The 20,675-nt window shown below is 42.3% G+C and overlaps 2 protein-coding genes across 2 annotated transcripts; both read right to left on the bottom strand.

Moving 5' to 3' along the window:
* Positions 1–268: 268 nt before the first annotated feature.
* LOC311254104 (glutamyl-tRNA(Gln) amidotransferase subunit C, mitochondrial-like) lies at positions 269–2,061 on the bottom strand. Its single transcript, XM_084384510.1, has 5 exons — positions 1,757–2,061; positions 1,579–1,629; positions 1,134–1,303; positions 542–645; positions 269–426 (listed from the first exon to the last, which is right to left on the bottom strand). Exons 1-5 carry the CDS (start codon positions 1,904–1,906, stop codon positions 365–367), a joined length of 537 nt encoding a protein of 178 aa, XP_084240636.1. The 5' UTR covers positions 1,907–2,061; the 3' UTR covers positions 269–364.
* Positions 2,062–3,628: 1,567 nt separating this feature from the next.
* LOC311254102 (small G protein signaling modulator 1-like) lies at positions 3,629–19,222 on the bottom strand. Its single transcript, XM_084384508.1, has 22 exons — positions 19,065–19,222; positions 18,635–18,787; positions 18,483–18,550; positions 17,232–17,377; positions 16,612–16,749; positions 16,387–16,511; positions 15,750–15,817; positions 15,049–15,212; positions 14,471–14,606; positions 13,512–13,641; positions 13,005–13,069; positions 11,904–12,049; positions 10,847–10,975; positions 10,584–10,766; positions 10,265–10,336; positions 8,947–10,005; positions 8,722–8,846; positions 7,847–7,929; positions 7,613–7,722; positions 7,364–7,460; positions 6,803–6,970; positions 3,629–6,207 (listed from the first exon to the last, which is right to left on the bottom strand). Exons 1-22 carry the CDS (start codon positions 19,142–19,144, stop codon positions 6,119–6,121), a joined length of 3,534 nt encoding a protein of 1,177 aa, XP_084240634.1. The 5' UTR covers positions 19,145–19,222; the 3' UTR covers positions 3,629–6,118.
* Between the last annotated feature and the right edge of the window lie 1,453 nt (positions 19,223–20,675).

The following is a 20,675-nucleotide window of genomic DNA, read 5'->3' on the forward strand; positions in this document are numbered from 1 at the left end:
AGCATTAATAAACAAATCATCCACAGGCTTGTATAGTTAACTGAGAGAGATGAGGGAGGTTTCATTTCTCATATCACAATATAATCTGCACACATGTGGCCAACAAAAATAATTATTACTTGTAAATTGCTCCAAATTATTATAGACCCCTTTTAAAATGTGCTGTCGTCCTGACACTCCTCATAACGCAGGCTGCCAACACACTGCTCACTTACATGTTCAATAAAATGATACTGAAACTAAAATAAGATTAATGAAACTGGAAAAATAACAATCTAGATCCATGACCAGCAAGTTTTTATTTTTAACAACAACTTCCTAAATGAACAATTAGTAATAAATATCAAAAATAAATTCATAAACATCAGAGCTCTGAGTGTGTCAGCATGGCAGCCCTCTCCTCCCTCTTTGGTAGAGGAATATTTCCTGTGGACAGAAAACAGATATTAGTTAATGATCCTCAGAATAAAAAGGTGATTGCCTTATCATCTTAAAATGTGCATTAATGTTGAAAAATCAACGTATTTAGTCTTTTTCTTACCTGGTGGTGCCACAAAATATTCCTCAACTGTGTTTCTGGAGAGCTGCAGCAGTTCTTCAGCAGAGTCCCCTTCAGTCACAGCATCGGCCCTCAGGATTAACGCTCTGAACGTGCACAGATAAAAACAAAACAGCAATCATTCAACAGGCTTAACGAGATCTGAAAATTAAGCTACAGTTCTTGTTCATTCATCACGACACTTTGCTTATAACTTTGAATAAAAGTAAACAACAAATGTAAACAAATAGTTTTTTCTAACCGAGTACTTTTACTCAACTGTACTTGATCAACTTTATACTTCTACTCCAGGTTATCTAAGATCATTTTAAATGTCTGTAATAAACTGAAGGATGGTTTGTTCCTTTATGTGTTGAGACTATTTTCCTACTTCATAAAATAAATAAAGTCTTTAAAAAGCATCTTGGATAAGCTGGAAATTTTAATGTCACAGAGCAACAATGGGACTGCTACAAACATCATATACTAAAAGATAACGGTCTGAATGCAGGACTTTTAACTGTAGTACTGTATTTTCATACAGTAGTACTAGTACTAGGATCTGAAACCTTCTCCCACCACTGCTCTACTGTACCTGTCTTCCAGAACTGAGTCCATTGGTTCAACCCCTGATGTGTCAACAACATGAAGCTGATCTGCAAATCTTATAGCTTTCTCCAAACACTCCAGTCCCTGTTTGGTGCGGAAGTCCACCAAGGCCAGTCTCTCCAGTTTGTCCACCAGGTCTGCAGGGATTTGGGCAGGCTGTAAGTATAGATGGTGTGTTGCTTAGAAACAGTTTCTTTATGACTCAGGCCCCATCATTTGAACACTGATCTCTGTTCATCTCTGCTGTTCTGTGATATACATGAAAACTTTGTGTGATTTTGTGATGAGTCAATGTCCAAAATCCTGAAACTAACTTCACCTCGGTATCTGACAGGCATTATGTCACTTAATATTAATATTTGCATGGTGTTAAGTTAACACCATGCAAATACTGTAGTATGTTTGCATTCATCCAGTGTTGAGGAGGTTACCGGGGGTAGTTGGTCCTCTGGTACTGGCTCCCATGTTGGAAACTCTGGTACCTGTCAAGATATGAAACACAGGTATCAGCTATGTTCTGCATTGGCTTCTGAACCAACCCACTGTGACAAAAACAATAACCAGTAACTAATAATAATTATATATATATATATATATATTATAATGTACCTTGGGGTTCAGTGGTCGAGAGCTCAACAGACGCGTCTGTAGGCAGCTGTTTCTTCTGTTTGTTCCTGAGTATCCACCGTTCAACAGTTTATATGAAGGTCGAATGGTTTTTAGGCATGTTCGTCTAACAGCGAGGCTAAACACCGACATTTTCAGCACGTTGAGCCAGCTATCTATGTCCAGGTTGTATAAAAACAGCGTCACATTTTCAGTCCTGTGGGTCTAAACTAGCTTGACTTGGACGCTAGCTAACTGTTGTAGCTATTAGCCCGGAGGAGGCAGAACGACGGGAAGCGAGAGGTTCAACTTCCACTTACTTCCTCCTTCGCGTATGTCCCGAGCAGACAACAGACGGGCTCGTTTTAGTCGATAAGTACTGAGGAAATCTTAAATATGTTTTTTCTGGTGAATATAAAGCAAGATATCGTTGGGTATTACATATTTGAAAGACACAGGTTATATAAACAGGCGTTTCCTGTAACAATTAAAATGCACGATAGTAAAAAAAAAAAAAGAATTGGTACTATTTAAAATTACAAATGAGAAAATGCAGATTAACTTAATTTGTCAACACTACAACTAAAAATTGAAGTTAATATAACATCATTTAATTCAAAATGGAGGACGGTTGGTCGTAGTGCAGAGCGCCCGGATAGCTCAGTCGGTAGAGCATCAGACTTTTAATCTGAGGGTCCAGGGTTCAAGTCCCTGTTCGGGCGATAGTTTTTTTTTTTTAGTGCAGGCTACAGCCATGCTGACGGCACTGCGAGTATGTCATACAAAGATGGCTACTGTAGTCAAAAGCCGTCATATAATGACTGTCTTACTCTCAAAACTGACTATATGTATATCTTCTCAGTCTTTCGCATTTTAATCGGTCTCTAGTAACAGTTCAATCGTTGTTGTTTCTTCTTCGGGCAGCAGAAAGTCACAATGAATCACTTTGTGAGTTACTACAAAGAAAATACTATCGCCCGAACAGGGACTTGAACCCTGGACCCTCAGATTAAAAGTCTGATGCTCTACCGACTGAGCTATCCGGGCTCTGCAGAAAACTTTATTGACAGTTCTTCATAACGACAAAACTCAATCTTCTGGTCTTGTTTCAGTGTTTGTCTGCACTTGTTTCATTCATGGGAAATGTGCTGCCTCCAGCGGTGGTGTTCAGCACAGGTGTGTTTCACTATGTCTGTGAACGATGTCATACTGCAGTATGCTGCCACATCTTGTCCTTTACATCTCTCTGAGATCTGCCACATTTACACTGTTACAATGCAATATTCCCTGTCTGTATCTCTCAAGTATGATCACAAAACATGACATTATTATACACTATTATAAATAAAGTTTCTTGTTATGCTCTTTGGTTATTGTCTCCTATTTTATATTTTCATTTGGCAAATAAATCAGCAAATCGTGCGTATAACAGGTCGTGTCTGTTCTGTCGAAAAGGAAATATAAAGAGTGTCCACATGTTGCAGTGTCCTTAAAGTTCAATCACTCCAGTACAGATGTCTCAATACAACTACAGAGGTGGTTCAATTACTTATTTAGCTGAATTAGGAGATATTTCTGTTTTTATTATTGTATATTAAATACAGGTGTGTTCACTGCTTAGACCTGAAGAAGACCACCTCTGGTTATATGATCAGTCAGAAGTTGTTTGTCTTTTCCAGAGCACGCTAATGTGTTCACAATAATAATAATGTGCTTTTGTTACAGAAAGCTTACCACGTGTGCTAACACTTGCTAATGAGCAGTAAACATAAATAAAGTGTGAGGTTAATGACAATGTCTGTAGTATTGTTGACCTGATGATGGTGCTACATGAAAAGTTGAGCTTTAATTAGTAAAACGCACATTACAATAATGATGAATCCATTTTTAATATTTTTATTATAAGAACATATACCATTTAATATATATATTTATATATATAAATGCACTCTGAGTATAGAATCTTGATTGTTTTACAGTAAACATTTAGAACTGGCCAGGAAATAAAAAATATCAGCTTTACAAACAAAAGCAGCATCTGAATGAAAAAAAAAAAAAATGAAACAAGGAATAAATAAATAAATAAATACTGTGGCAAATAAAATGTTACAATAAATTAAAAAAAACAGGTTTTCTGACAGCAGTTAGCATTCACAAAGAAACACCGATAGCAAAAGCAGTTCATCTTTATACCACATTCATGGAGCAACACTTGAAGACCAACTGAGTGAAGTTTCAGGCGATGAACGACCGTCATGAATGTCAGTAACTGAGACCAACATTTGGACTAATTCAAGGAAAAGTAAACACATCTATTGAACGTCCTCACCGTCCCCGAATCTGCCAAAACCATGAATCTGTTTCCATCATAACATCTGGTCCTTTGCAATTCATTTAAAAAAATGTCCTATTCCTTTCATTATTTCATCCCTGTGTTAAAAGGATTTAGAGGTGAAAATGGAATATAATCAGTCAGAAAATTATGTTTTCATTAGTGTACACTCACCTGAAACTAAGGGCTAGTCCACACGTACGCGGGTATTTTTTGGAAACATGTTTTTTAAGAAACTAAACTGGGCATGCGCGCGCCGTTGTAAACAGGAAGCAGATTGTATACTCCGGTCGGTTGCTTTAGTTAAGAGAAAATACTGCAAACGAGGCAGTGAAACGTGGCTGCTCTTCACAGAATCGTTGTAAGGAGTCTTACAATGTCTCTTTTCCATCGTCTCGGTCTCCGTCTCACTAAATATAACGTTTATCATCCATTCCATCACCATACAAACTCAAATACTCCGTAAACGTGTGTGTATCATTTCCAAAAAAATCTCAGTTTCTGCCCGTAAAGACATAAACACTGAAAAATGGAGTTTCTGAATATCTTCACCCTGGAAGGAGTTTTTCCAAAAGGTCTGTTTTATGTGTACAAAATGCCGAAATGCATAGAAAAAGCTACGTTTTGAGAAATACATGTGGAGAGGGCTAAGAATCCTTTTGTTTTTATTACCTTACAATGAGCCTTTTATATCTACAGAGGGAGCCTGGAGGGTCCTCTTCCACCGAGAGTCCGCCATGTTTTCTACGGCAGCCCAGAACGGACAAACTAAACGCTGACTCGAGAGAGGGCCATTCGCATTTTACACATTTTTTAATGGCCACCATCAGGAAGGGCGAGACGAGGGGCGTTCAGTTAGTCGCAATCTGCAGTCACGCCGCTAGATGTCACTAAGTCCTACACAAAACACTTTATCTGATCTTCCTAATTCATAATCATAGTAAACATTTGATTCAACAGACAGGCGGCAGACGTTAGAAGACAAAAAAATCAAGGTGAGTAAACTGCACAATTTACAAAAATATACAGCGGTTCACTGGATAACGAAACACAACTCAAGAAGACAAATCAGGCTTGTTTGCTTTACATAAATCTCTGCCCAGACATCCATAAGTCCACTTAAAGATTTGGTTATGATTTTACAAGAGTTATCATAATATCATATTTTTTAATAAGTTAAACACAGTTTTCTCTCAGTACAGTACAGTTCACACAGAACAAAGACATAATATTTGGCAGACAAAGGCAGTTTCAGACATTGAAAAAACACTGTTGGATGCTAAATCACTGACTCGGTGCTAAAAGCTAAAATCATCATTAAACGTTTTGTGTGTGTGCGTGTTAAACATAACCCGAGTTTTGGGTTGTTGAATTGCTTTTGGACTGCAGTGATCCAGCGTGCTCTGAATCCGTCATCAGTGGAAATTAATTTGACGTTTTGGGTGTTTAAAAACGAAAAAACGAAAAAAGTCTGCTTACATTCTTTCCTTCATTAAGGTCGAGGTATACGGGGACGACTCGTGTGTATTTAAAGTTCACTCTTGTAGACTTCGACTACTAAAATAACTATTATAAACTATTATCACAATGTATATTTCTCATAAATATAGTCTCTGCTTGAATTCAGCTCTTGCATTTTGGTTTTGAAATGTGCAACTAAGACCTTCTTCTATCTCAAAATATTAAGTGCACTCGGATTAAGATCGACACTTACGGGATTTCTGACATAAAAATATTTAGGAATTAAAAGAAATTTGTTTTTTTTTCCAGATACATTTTTGTTTTTGCACTTGAACATACTGACAAATATGAAGCTTAATATTCTCATACACCTGCTGACAACACAAACAATACAGAGAATAAGGCTCATAGCAGCAAACTGTGATTGTAAAGGCCTTGTGTAGTGTGTGTGAAGTGTGTGTGTGTGTGTGTGTGTGTGTGTGTGTGCGTGTGAGCTCATGTGTGTTTGTCTCTTTGTGCTGCTACAGCCGATCACACTTTACTTGGAAGGAGAAAGAAGACAAACAGCACAATCACTTGTTCTCTATCAGCATCTGCACCTTGCACACCAGATCTCTGGCCTGGGTCAGGACCTGCTTGATGTTGTGGTGCTCGGCCATTTCTGAAAGAACAAAAGAAAACAGAGCAGGTTCAGTTCTTCTTACCGGCGCACATCAGAAATAACCTCAGCTAACCTCAAACCACCCGCTGAGTATGTTTCATTAAACATCTGAACAGATGTGTCAGTCCAATAAACTGAAGTCCTGAGAGAGGGATGGAGATTTTATTTGTTCTTTGTGTAAGTAAGTAATTTCTTATACCAGAGTTTTTTATGGCCATCGATGCATCATCTGCGAAACCTGCACAGCATCGATGTTTTATAGTCAAGTCACATTTTTATTTCAGCCAACATCTAGTTTGGAAATCCATTTATCATACCGGTGTTCTGCTCACTGACAGCTGTTCTCCCCCCGGCTGGGAACAAAACCAAGTCAGTCAGAGGAGCTTTTTGGCTTTGTAAAAAAATCTGAAATCAGGGAGCCGACTTCATGCGGCAGAGAAAGAAAGAAAAAGCTCCTTCAGAGCCACAGGCAACATTATACAGTTGTTGCGACAGGTCAAAAAGTCGCCCCTCCCCATGAGTAAACTTATCTTCAATGTGTAAAATCAGTGGCGTGCCCCTTCGGCAGGGATGAGAAGATGTCTCTGTGTTTTACCGTTGAAAAACTTAATGATGTCGGTGAAGTCCATGTTGTTCTCCAGGATGATGTCCCTGTAGATCTCCACCAGCGCCAGGGCGATGAAGAGGACAAAGTGACTAGAAGAGACACACTTGGCGGCCCAGATGGTTTCCCAGACTGCGAACACGTCATCGTACACCAACTCTGAAAAAAAAACAAAGCACGAACAAAGCCGTGGAAGTGTTTGAGGGCGCGGATGAAAGGCGAGTGAAGTTATCAGAGAGTGGAAGCAGGTGTTTGCTGGGATTGGTGAGAGGAGATACTGAGACACCAAGGTGAGAAAATCTACAGAAAACAGAGATATACATCTTCAGTATGAAGCATAATTAATTACCAAACCAGTTCATGCCAATTCTTTCATGAGCAACTCCCAGGAATAGGTTTCCAAAAATATTACCGACTTCTAAAATCCTTTCCAAGCGTTAATAACTAACTACATGTCTTGTTAGCAAGCTGCCAAGCGTGTTGTTAAAGAGGAGCGAATCTTCTACTTCCTCTAATTGGCACAAACTCTTTCGCACCACGCTGTCACTTTACCTCGCTTGAAGTCGAGGAGGAACCAGCGGTAGCAGAAGTAGAAGTGGGTGTAGTCTCCGTTCTGGTGCATCAGCTCGAACAGCTCAGAGTCCAGGATCTTATGCACACAGAGGGGATCAGAGGAGATTCAGGAAAAAGAAATAATGAGACTGGTTGTGCAGGAGAAGTGTGAAAGAGTGGGGCGTTTGCAGCTAATGAATGGATTTAAGTGGTAATGAATGTGTAAAGACTTCACTGGTGCTGCATTACCTGGATTAGAGAGCGCATGTTGGCGAAGTGAGTGTCCATAGCTCCTCCGTGCGGAAAGTTTTGATTCATTCTCTTCATGAGCTCCGTGAAACAGCTGAAGGCCATGGCCTCTGAAAAAAGGAGCAAGCAGAGGGGAGAAAGTGAGTGGGCAAGCTGCTCCGACAAAAGCTGTAAAAATACACCAGATGTCAGAGAGGAGGGAAGAATGAAACATGATTCAGTGTGTTGACTCACCATCATCCAGAATGACAAGAAGTGGAGCCAGCAGATCACACATGCCCTGAACATAACCGATGTCAAGGTGCCTCCAGATATAACTGGAAATATGAAACCAAGAGAAGTGAACACGGCTGTTTTTATCATACGCTGCTTTAGAGGTGTGAAAATACGTTTTTCAAAGCGATATTCACCATTTATCAAACCGACTACCCTTCAAGTGCAAAAATCTATTATTACACCTCACGTTGACATGACTTGGCTTCACTGAGGTGTAAATATAATTTGGTTTTGTCCTCGGATATTCTAGGTGTGAAGGTGCTATGAAGAGAAAAAGGCCTTAATCTTCAGGTCACACATACAGTATATAGCTTCATATTTAAAAAAAAAAAAGCTATTTAATTTCCAAAAACCAGGATCGGACAATTTTCAGCATGATCGGCCTACCAGCCCAAAGAAAAAATATTAAAACCAAATATTTCATGTTGTTTACATAATTTATGTGCACTCGTTTCATTTGAGCTCAGTGTGAGAGCCTTAAAAGCATTTTTCTGTCATTTACAAACACACTTTCTACTGTCTTTCTCCTCTCCTCTGCTGCATTAATATTAATATTAATACATTTTTCATTAAAGAAAGGTTACAAAAATGTTTATGTATTTTGTCAAATATAGTTCCTGGAAAGAAAGAACATCGAAATCAGCTAAAACAGGAATCAGCAGGTCGGATCTGAAAAATATCTCTAATACCTAAATCAATAAAGGTCTTTTGCACAGAGGAAAAAAAGATATCAGGCTTTCTGTACACAGCTAATAGTATCAGTTCATTGTTCGTTTTGATATTTTCATGTTTACACTCTTTATTAAAACCCTGGTTCTGTCAGCGTGTGTTACCTGCACATGATGTTGCGCAGTTTCTCCAGATTGGCCGGAGTGAAGTACCAGTAGTTTCTGTCACAGCGCTGGACATCTTTTTCAATGCGGTGCAGATTTAATGTGTACAAGTCCAAAAGCTCTTGCTGAAACAAACAGAACAATGAATACATTAATAAAAGGCTCTTTATTGGGTTGATTTACTTGAGGATGAATTAGTTTGGACTTTAAAATGTGTCTGCTTACAGAAAAGGGGCCCCCAGCCAATTCTTGAGAGCTGGCTTCATGCTTGGTGCTCTCGGACCCGGCCAGAGAGTCAAAGTTGGGGTAAAGGCTCTCCATCTCCGGCTCCTCAGACAGGATGGACTCTGTGCCCTCTGGACTGGGCTTTCCCTGCTCCTCCTCCACGTGAGCGGCCGAGTCGTCGGAGAGAGTCGGTCCTTCGCAGCGTCCCTTCCTGCTCCAAGGCACCATGGAAACTTTGGCTTTGGGGATCTCCTCCATCTCTATGGCTGAGGGAGACTCATCAGATTCGGTCATGACCTCAACGTCGTCTTTCTGAGGGGTAAAGTACGATTCTCTGGCTCTGGAGACCCCGGCGTCTGCTGAGAAAACAAGGGTCTTTTTAGCTTCAGGAGCCACGGGATCTATCGATATATCTTCTTTCCTTTCTGCCAATAAAACCTCTTGTGGTTTACATGTATTTGATTCGTCCACTGCGTTTGTTTTTCCTTCGTTCACAGTTGTTTCTGCCTCGAGCTGTGATGTATCCTCATGGGGCATTTCTTTTTCTGTTTCTGATGTAATTCCTTTAATACCTGCAGGTGCATCCAGGTCTTTCTCTTCACACCCCTCTGTTTTAATCGCTCCAGACTCCTCAACAGTTTTCAGTTCCTTCACCAGCCCCTCCTCCAGGGGCTGTATCATGTCGTCACCTGTCGCCTCAGTCTTGGTGTTTTCTGCAGTTTGGGTCACATCAGGCTCTTTCCCCTCCTCGTCCTCTTTGTCCCTCGCTTCACCTTTCACCTGAGCGTCCTCTGTCAGACCTTCGCTCTCAGTCCCTGCAGGCGCTGGAGGGACAGCTGCAGACCTCGAGGTTGAATCGTGCGCACCGCTGTCCTCCGTGCTGAACGAGCCGTCCGACAGGCCGGAAGTGACGGAGAAGTTGCGGGAGGAGGGATGTCCGGAGTCTGGAGAGCTCGTCCCGTTCTGCAGAGCTCCGTTGGGCATCTTTGGCACCTGTTTGGCCTCTTCGCTCTTGGGCTCCGTCTCAATCTGGTCAACCTCCTCCACCGACTCAAACACCTGAAAGAACAAGCCAAAGGGAAGCAGGCTAGTCCAGGGGAAGGGATGGGAGGATGTGAAGAACTAGCAGGAGAGAGAATGCAGGAATGAGGAGTATTGGTTCGAAAAAGTTGAGATGACATGCATTACTTTAGTCGTATATTAGGAAGTGAGTCATAAAAGATCAGGAGCATCATGTAACAGAAGTGCTGTTCAGTTTGTCTGGAAGACTAAAATAAAAACACCATCTGTTCGGGTCGTCGTGGTGAATATTTGTTACCTGCGTGCTGCTGCTGGAGTCACTCTGCAGGCGAGTCAGACTCTGTCTGTCTGAGCTCTGGGGGGACGGGGACTGGGCAATAAAGACATTCAGGCCCAGACATTATTATATTATAATGTTTCATTGATATACAGTCTTATTATACGTTGGCTCATGTGCTCAGCTGACATTAAAGGGATTCTCCAGTGATTTGATGCATGAAAAAGAAGGGTAAAAATAAAAGTTCATTGCATGGATCAAGTCCCCAGAGCGCTTTATTCTACGTATCTTCGATTATGCAACCTAAACCTCTGAATCTAAGTGTGTGTTACTGCTTCACCTCATTGCTGACGGTGGAGTCATGGTGCATCATCTTCTGACTTGAACCGTCCATGCTCGCTCCTGAAGAGCACTTGGCTAACGCTGCAGCGTGGTGCTCCTTCTCCCGCTGGCGAACGATCTCCTCACAGCGGAGCCACTCACACATGGTCTGCTGGTAGCACACTCGCACCTGTTCATCCACCTGGAGAGAGGGATCAAGAGTCAGTCATTCAGAAGGAAGATGCTATAGGAGCAAAGCCACAACTGTGGGAAATGACGAACCTTATTCCTCTCAGCTTCTGACATTCCAAACTGGTAGTGACCGAGCAGGAAGGGCCACACTTCCTTACGCAGCGAGGCGTCCACACCGCCGAAGTAGACCAGACGAAGCAGCTCCTTCTCCTCGTACGCCTGAAGACACAAGATCAATACCTTAAAGGGGCAATTTATATAAGAATTGACCACCTGCCATATTCATACTCAAATAAGGAGCAGCATATCGCCACACTGCCTCTAACTGTAGCTACTAGTTAGCTCAGTTAGCCGTGAAGCTAGCAGTCCAGACTGGGAGTTCGGACACCTGATGTGTGTTGGTGTTTGCTCCGCTAGCAGAGGAGCTTTAGAGCTCTATATATAAATTTTTTCAATATAAATATATAAATATAAAACGCCTGTTACATAGTTACGTGCATATGTTATTTCTTCACATTACTTTTTCATATTTTGCAGACCTTTTACACACACAAAAATGCTACAAAACACAATAAAGTAAAGGTAAAAGCCCAAAAAACATAATATGACCTCTTTAATCAAACATTAAGAGGATTTATTTGTGCCCTCCATTAATTATGAGGCAGATTTACATGGGTTTTATAAGATAGCTCAAAAGTAAACACATTTATAGTATTAAGAGTATTTGGTAGAAAAAGTAATCCTTTTAAATTAAACCACTTATCTTTCAGGCCTTCAGTCATGAACATGAATCAACTGTCTAATATTTCATTGGTATTATACAATTATTAAAACAATAAAAAACACAGAAAGGACTTTAGATAGGAAAATTATTCGCCTATTAAACATGTAAAAATGTTTTTTACGTTCAGGTCAAACTCTCCGTGGCTCCTGGGAAATGAAACGTCCAGATAAACTGTACAGGCGGGCTGTGTGACTGACGGCTCCATTAGCTACGCTTCATGCACAGTGTTGTGAGACTAATGGTGTGAGCCACATGATTAGTATAGAGTGAACATGGCTGAGACAGAAGAGTGACAGAGTGTGTGTGTGTGTGAGTGTGTGTGGACAGCATATGTCGCAGTGCCGTGACAGCGGCGGTGCTTACTGTGCGGTCCTGGAGGAACGTCTGCCACACGTCTGCGGTGAGCCCTTTGTAGGCGTCGCGCGGCACGTCGGGAGCCACGATGGTGTGATTGACGAGAGCAGAGAGGTGAGTGCGCACCGTGGACAGGTGACGGCAGTACGCCAACCCTGGTGGACAGAAGTGTTAATTAGCTAATGCCTCTGCGGATGTTAGTGATAATTAAAACAAGGATATAATGTACCACATACTGATATCTAAAGCAACATTATGTAGCCTTCTCACCTTAAACTAACACCTTCAAAATCATTTTGATGGTACAGTGTCTTGTAATAAAGTGAATGGTGTCTGTCTCAGCCACTCCGCCCCCCCATTTATTCCAGTAGATTGCCTCAGCTGGCAGCTGTGACACAGCTTCAACGTAATCCCTTGGGAACTTCGACTGTCAAAGATACGACCACTTAAAGTGTTTGTTTTAGCCACCGACAGGCTGAGCTTGTTATTCTGTGTCAGACAACATTACAGAAAGGATTCTTACTTTTGGTTAAATAATAAGATCCTTTTTGTAACCAGAAACAGTTTCGCTCTGAAATGTCATGAGAGATAAGTTGTAGGAGAGGGAGTTTGGAGTTTACCAAGAAGACCTGCCAGCAAGAATTTGTTTCCAAACTCCTGGCTGACGATTACATTTTTTGACAATCTAGGTGAGGCAACAACTGAAACTGAAAACAACTCACCTCTCATGAGATTTAAGCGCAAGACGTCTCCTTGGATGAGACTCTGGTGATGTTTCTGGTTACAAGAAAGGATCCTACTCTTTAAATGTCTCTCACTATTGGAATAGTTCCCGTAAAACACTTAAAATAACAACCTCAGCCTGTCAGCGGCAAATACAAACACTTGTAGCGGACGTAAATCTGTCAGTCACAGTTGGCCCTAAGGATTATGTTGCAGCCTTGTCGCGGCTGCCAGCTGAGGCGAATTACTGGACGGACCCCAAAACCTTTTATTCTAAATATGAATCATTTACACACAAAAACATAAGTAAATATAGGGCCATGGTTTAAAAATACTGGAATTCCCCTTTCAGGCTTCAGTGAGTGTCAACAGCAAGCGATCACATACAGCCGTAAAACGCCCGAGAGATGATCTGATACTTCATGTTGTCGCAGAGCATCTTCAGAGGAGCCCTGCAGGAAGATAACAGCACAGAGCGCAGAAGACTTAATGCGACTTTTCTGTTCTCGTTTCACAAATGTAATCATCTGCTGCTGCATTATACGAGATGCTGTTTATAACGGTGTTGTAGCGAACCTTTATCATTCAAATGATAACCTATTGTGCTGCCGTATAGAGCAAATTGGCTCAGCAGCTTTTTCTCACAGCCTCCAACCATTTTATCTGCCGTGCTAATCACCTCATTTTTCCAACACGTTTCCCTGTCAGTGAGGTAAATGTCACATAATTGTCTTCTAGTTAATTGCAAGGTTCTTGTATCTTTGCTTCCTTCCCAGTTCAGGATTTCTTGTTGTGCACTAAGGGATGTCAGATGAGTGTGTGTTTCCCTTCAGCAGTTTCCTCATCCCCCATCTAAAAGCGACTCAGTGTAGCTTGAAGTGTTTTTCCTCTCACCTCTCGTGGTTGCACCCCTTGGGCGTCGCCCCGTCAGAGAAGCTCCCATGAGAACAAGAGGAACACGAGGACTTCCTGAGAGTGGGGTGCCACATCGTAGCTCCCTGATCCATCAGGTCTGGAGGGGTCACTGCAACATGCACAAACACAAAACGCTTAAAAGATTAAAATTATGCCGCTCGGGGGGCTTTCAAGAACAATTGCATTTGCACTTCTGTGATTTAAAACACTGCCGGAAAACATTTTGCATAAGCAGAATTATGCTGATCAATTGTGATCTGCTGAGAGCACTTCAGAGGACAATATTGTTGGTGCTTGATTCCTGTTTGGGCAAAGATAAAGCATAAAGACAAAAACAATTATGCAACCAGGGAACGATGCGCAATTTGAAAGCATGAAGCCATCGTACTCAATCACATTATCGTGAGAGAAAGATGAATTGAGCGAGAGCCTTTTTCCCAGCTCAGGAGCCACACTCGATCAATCAGCTGTTCACCCACTGGCGGTTGAAAGGTTACCGCGCTGTAATGCAGTAAAAAAAAAAAAAAAAAAAAGGTGTGACACAAGGTAGCAGAGAGTGGGAGGGGCTTTAATAACGGGACACATCAATAAACTTTGCCAGAGGGCGCAGGACAGGCCGAGAGGATATTAGATGCAAGCGAATTAAAGGGAGCGAGGCGAAGCTGACAGACGAGCCGAGGTGTGACAAGTGTTACAGCTGCTTCCTGTGAGTGAGGGGGATTCTTCCAGACAGCCGCGGGACCTCTTGGGAACGACCAGGATGCCTGTTTTGCAGGGGGACTGTCCGCTCAGGTGAGGGGAGAGGGAGGAAGTCGGGTGGGGAGGATGGGTTACAGTCACTGTAACAAACAACGAGCAACATTTTCATAAAAAGTGCAACGGCGCGGAGAAGCCCCTCGTGGGCGCTGCTCATATTAATATGCGTCTGGGAATCTCACCAAACTCTGACTGGCTGTTTGGAAAGAGGATGCGGAAGACGTAGTCTGTGGCCTCGTCCTCCTCCTTATCGGAGACCGACTCTGTGGATCCAGATCCCTGAGGAACCCTCTTCCGCAGCTTGGGAAACACCTTTCCCTGCGATTGAGAATATAACTGTGATTAAACTAAATGCCAACAACAAAACATTTCCAACCATTAGAGCCCCGCCGAGCACTCAACGTGAATTAAAAATGATGAGTGTCCGTATGCTTGAGCTTATTAATAGAGGCTGAACATGCGTGGGCGGGCTTTCATTATCCAGTTTAGCTGCAGATACAATGCTTTTCACAGTCTGACAAAATCATCCATTCATTAGAGGAGGTAGCTCTTGTGTGGTGGTGCAGAGAGAACATCAAGTCATGCTTTCATCAGTATCACTCCAACTAATGAATACAACCGGGCAGTGCATCTATTTCCAAATCCAAATGTCTTTCTTATTGATTTATTGATCGGATAAGGCTGATTTAGCGCTTCCTCTTCTCGGAGAATGCCTATTATACATATCTGTGTTTGGCAAAGGAGGACCTTCTGTTCTGACCTTTCCCCTCTGGGACCAGAGTGGAGGGTCCAGCTGGCCGTGGGGAAGCAGGCCGTTCTCCAGGCACGAGAGGAACTGGAGCAAATGGCCTCCTCTGGGGAAGCGAAGCGGAGGTCTTTGGATCCCATCCTGACTGACCAGCACCACTGTCCCCCCACTGTCAACTAGAGGAAGGTACACACAGGAGATGATTACCTTGTTTAATCATCCGTGATGATGTTTTATTGACGGCTACGTTTAATTGCAATGATAATAATCTGAAAAGGCCGTAAAGACACGTGAGTTCAGTCAGACAACTCCCGATCTCATTACTCCCCGCAGATATGTTTACACAGAGATACTGGGGAGTGATGAGCGAAAACATCTTGAGCCACCCAGTCGGAGCCTGGAGGTGGATGCCATGATGATGATGGTGCTGCAATACTGACGCAAGGGACGGGCAGAGGGAGAGTTGGGAATTTTTTGGAAATAGACCGCCAAACTGGGAGGGTGTGTTTCACAGATGAGTCTGAGGAAGGGGGCATGTCACATGTGCATAATGGTGCAGCTCGAGTTGTCTGCCTGAACTGAGTCGCAAGGGATAAGGATAAAGGATAAGTTCACCCAAAAAAAGGACAATCAGTCATTAATTAATGGAAAGTCGAGCCTGTGCACCCACTACAGACAGCTTTTAGCTTAGCCGCCTGATCGTGTGGACTCACCTTGTTGGTGACAGTGCAAGTAAACTATCTCCTCTAGAGGGATCGTCATTGCATAGTCCCAGTAAACACTGAAAAACATTGAATAAAATACAGAGTCAGTAAAATAAAATCCAAGACTAGACCAGCTCAAAAACAAACCAAGTGTGTTCATCAAAACCTCACGCAACATTAATTTTTATAGATCATAAAGAAAGCAGTCAGGAGTGTGCACACAGATGAACGGACACACAGTTGACTACTGCAGTAATCGATTTTTTTTGGGTGAGAGAAACCATGTGCAGGCACAGGAACATAACACGGTTTGCTGGTTTGAGAAATGTCTTACATTGTCTAAGTCAATAAACCATCTACTGGCTGCTGGTGTGCTGAAAATAGGCCTCATCAGATCGGCTGCACACTGAGCCCCTGAGCCACACACAAACACGCTGCATTATTCAGCAACAGCCGGGTTTTAGACAAACAACAACAAAAAAAAACAAAAACTGAAGAAATGATGCAGAGCGTTTACTTGTCCTTGAGAAAGCACAATAAACGTCAGATTATCAGACAGGGATTGTTCATATTGTCAGACGCCGGCTTTGTAGACAGACACAATCACCATAATTCATGATTCATCTGCAGCTGGATAATTTTGCACCTGTGTTCATAGTCCAAGTCTCCGACGGAGCCGTTCATCAGCTGATTGGGCGTCCACTTCAGGGTCATGATGTCAGCGTTCTGGTGCAGAGAGAGGTAACCAGGGACGGCCTCCATGTCATCCCTCTGAAACAGCCAACGAGGATGGAGGTTTTTTTATTCGATATTACTTCCAGAGAGTTTCATATCTACATATATGAGTGATCAAGAGGAATCAAACAGTTACCGGTTGTACAAGCACATTGTTTTTGCCAAACAGTAGCGTGACCCTGTTGTTCTGATGCAGGGACTCCACATATTCACGAGCTGATGGCGAGGGGGAGGGGCGTTCATCCATGCTGCTGCTGGAGTGCCGCTTCTGGATCTGAACGACACGGACACAAAATACGTCGTATCAGATAATAAAACATCGTGACTCCTTGCAGAATGAGTCACAGCCAGCCAGTAAGAAAATGAGAAATATAGCATTTGTTGATGCGCATCGCTGCACCGTCCCTCGTCTACGTCTGCACATACATACACAGCAACACACGGCTGTAAAGTGTATTGTGGTGTTGTAAGATAGGCCGAGTTGACCTGGTTTGCTGATATGCTGAAGACTGAGCAAGTGCGAAGGTCTCAGAAACAGTCTGTTCTTTCTCCTGGGATGTGCTGTGCTTCACTTTGCACAGTAATCATAGCAGGTCCTCTTTAATCACACAGACAGCAACTCAGAAGGGAATATAACTGATCAGATGCACCAGTGAAACTCTGCCTGCCTGCTAATAAACCGCAATATGTAATATCTTCTTTACGAGTGGGATAGAATAAAAAAGAGCCTGGCACTAACTCTGCTGTTGTACTTACACACAGTGTCGGCCTCTTCGTGGGAGAGTCCTGTCTGCAGTGGCCACCGTGGATGCGGTGTCTCTGCACCAACTCGTCAGCAGACGGGTCGGTCCAGAAGTGGTCGGCCGTCTTCATCTTTGTGTACTCCAAAGCACAAGGTCCCACTGTGACAACGAAGGTGGACAGTTAAACAGTGCACACCAGTGTTGTGGTCAAGACCAACTCAGTCGAGACCAAGTCAGACTGGACAGAGTCAAGGCCAAGACCAGTGCGAGTCACACAATGCATGATGCACAATGAAATGTGGCTCTTGAGCTGAATGAGCTCAAGAAGATCCACATTTGCAATAAAAACACCCACAAACTGATGAACATTCCTTACATTCACCTCTTTTATTGTTTCATCAGCAATGTCTTGATAAAATAATAAAAGATCACGGCAGATATTAATTTTATGTGTCGAATTTTACTGTTTCACTATCGAGCTAAGAAAATAGATTTTTTCGTGCAGGCATCAGGTTTTCTTTTTTACTATGACACTGGTGCAGACACCGCTGAAAGATTTCTGTAACCTGATGATAAGCATCGGATTAGCTTAAAGATCAATGAGCATTAGTGTCGTCAGAAATATCCAAATATACGTATCGATTATGAACACTAGCCACAATTCACGCTCTCTTCTCTGACAGCGAGTTGACACACGCACCTCCGTACTGCCCTAACAGCTCCACCTCCTTGCAGAGACACACAGTAAACACCCATTAAGGTAAGTTCTGGTTTTGTAACGCCTCCTTACAGGTTTTACAAATCTACAGGTGGTGGTCAGCTCAAAGAGTGATTGTTTTTCTGGTCTGAATACTTTGTAGGGACTCGAAGATGTGAAGATAATTAAAAAAATCACAAGCAAAAAAGCAAAAACAAAATTTAAACATGATTTTGTGAGGCTTTTTTTGCTTTCTTGTCTTGTTAATCAAGCTGAGACCTTAATTCAGTCCCCAGCAGCTGTGCTTCTGGCTTGACAACACTTTAAAAAAAACTGATCAGTGCTCACTGGTGGGGAGCCAGTGAGGGATTAGTGTCTCTGAACAGTCTACAACCTCCTCTGGTAAACAGTTGAAGTTTGCAACAACAAACGCTGCAGTACAGGAGGAACTGGCTGTGAGTACAAATTGGGAGAAGGACAGAAATAAAAGGGGAACTGTAATGTTCTTGTAGTGGGTACTTACACTGTCAATAAAGGAGACAAATGCTTACAATGTCACATAATTACCTAACAAAGAGGCAAGGATAGGTCCGTCCACGGGGTCCATTAGAACAGCCTCTTTCTCGTAGTATTTACTGGAAGACAAATGTGAAAGGGGCATTTTGTTCCTGTAACACAAACAGATTTACAGACGGACATCGGCCCCTTTCTTAACGTACCTGCTGTTCTCCACCAGGTAGAGAACGATCTTGTCCAGCACCTTCTCAAACAGAGCTGTCCGGATCCACAGGTTCTTGACCCCCTGCGGGTTGAGGCTGGGCAGTCGCGGTATCTTGCGGAAGCTGTCTTGACTTTGCAAGCTCTGGCTTCGTCTGCAGATGACGAGAGTTTGAATTTACACAAAACTAGTACAACATGTTTTAAAAATTCCATTAAGTAAAACTGCAGCCACATTAGCTTAATGGCATCAGTGATTCATCGTTCATAAAAGCTCATTAACATGAATTATTTAAAAGCCTTTCATATTAAAAAATCGCCCTTCAAGTACGCAGACAGCCGTTTGTTTGATTCGCTGGCGCGGTGCTTTGATGTACGCTTTGAAGCCTGCTGTGATGTGTGAGGACGGGCTGTGACGTGAGCGTCTCTCACTTTGTCTCGATGATCTGCTCGTGCTCCTGGGCCTTCCTGCACAGCTCCTCGGCCGGGGCGAAGCTCTTCCCCACCTTCATGAAGAGCGCCGCTACCTTGTTGCTGCGCAGAAAGCCTGCCGCTCGCCGCTTCAGCCCGTGCAGGACACACGCCTCCACCGCAGCTGCGTGGACACAAACACATGGTTACTTACACTTTATGAACACGAGACTGACATGTTAAGTTGTTGTGGCAATAACATACAGTTGCCTTTTCACACATCCAGAATGGAGCAACACTAGCATTAGTTTATAGTTTTTGTTTCTGACAACTCCAGTCCAATATTCATTCTCCCTTTATCTCTGTTTTGGTCTCCGCCAACTACTCAGAAAAGTATCAAACTCTGGCACATTAACTCTGTGGACAATCAGCAGAAAGATGCCAAAACAGTCTGCAGAGCTTTCACATTAGACAGAGTCATTTGATCCATTGTTTATATAAACATATAAGATACTAAAGCCTTAATTTGTAACACTTGAGGCAAACATTTTGTGCCATAAAATGTGAATTTGTGACATATCATTTTACAATAAATGCAATTCTGTGGCACAAACATATTTGTCATACATCCACTGCAATTAAATTCACAGTTCACTCGGTGCTGCCCTGCAGGAAGCCCTGGGTTCAATATTATAAATAAACAATGGCGATGCATTTGTGCACATGTCAGATGTCACGTGACAGTGCAAAGTGCATGTCCGCTGTAATTATGTGTGCTTGATATTGTTTCATGAAATGTATCATTTTAAAAAGCGCACAAAAGCAAACTGGAATTACTTTACCTCACATTTCATTAATAAACATTTTGTAGTATGGTAAGTATCGTATTTCCACACATCTGATATGGTATCATGTTTAGAAATTTGAAATCAATGCAGGCAGCCCCATGGCAATTCAATATACATCAGGATAATATTAAAGGACTGTATGTTATGGAGCTTTTTTTAAATCAAGTCACAGATATGAGGATATTCACATATATACTACAATGGCACTCAGTAGAGCGCATACCTCCACCGAGGCCAACAGTCCCCTTTAATTCAATCAAGCCTAATCCAGTATCAAATAAATATATATTTAAATCCGCACATCAAATTGTACTCACTCATAGATACCACCCATCAAAATGTTTTTTTTATCAGGATCCATGCATTATTCCCTGAGAAATTAACGAAAATGTCTCGCAATGTTAAAGAAAGTTAGAAAAAAATATATATATGTATATATATATAAGGAGAGAATATTCTGCAACACTTCACAATATAACCTGTTGGATTTATGTTTTTCGGCACTCTAATCAAACCATTCTGCTTTATGTTTGGTAAGTGTTTTGTATTCAGCCTAATCTAGGTCACTTATTTTCTAAATTGATTGTCTAAGCGCAGTAAAAACATTTTTAATTAATTCCTGCCTCCACGTAATCACCTTTGCACGAGCCACAATGAGCTGTAGTGGACACAAGGGGATGACACACTTGCACAATCACTCGTCTGGGCAGGAACACAGACACCCCTTTTCCCCCTCTAAGGCCTACGTGGCAGCGCCTGGAGCTGTGTTGACATTTGAGTTTTC

The sequence above is a fragment of the Pagrus pagrus genome, assembly GCF_965226575.1.
Source record: "Pagrus pagrus genome assembly, contig: HAP1_SCAFFOLD_327, whole genome shotgun sequence".
Classification (NCBI taxonomy): Eukaryota; Metazoa; Chordata; class Actinopteri; order Spariformes; family Sparidae; genus Pagrus; species Pagrus pagrus.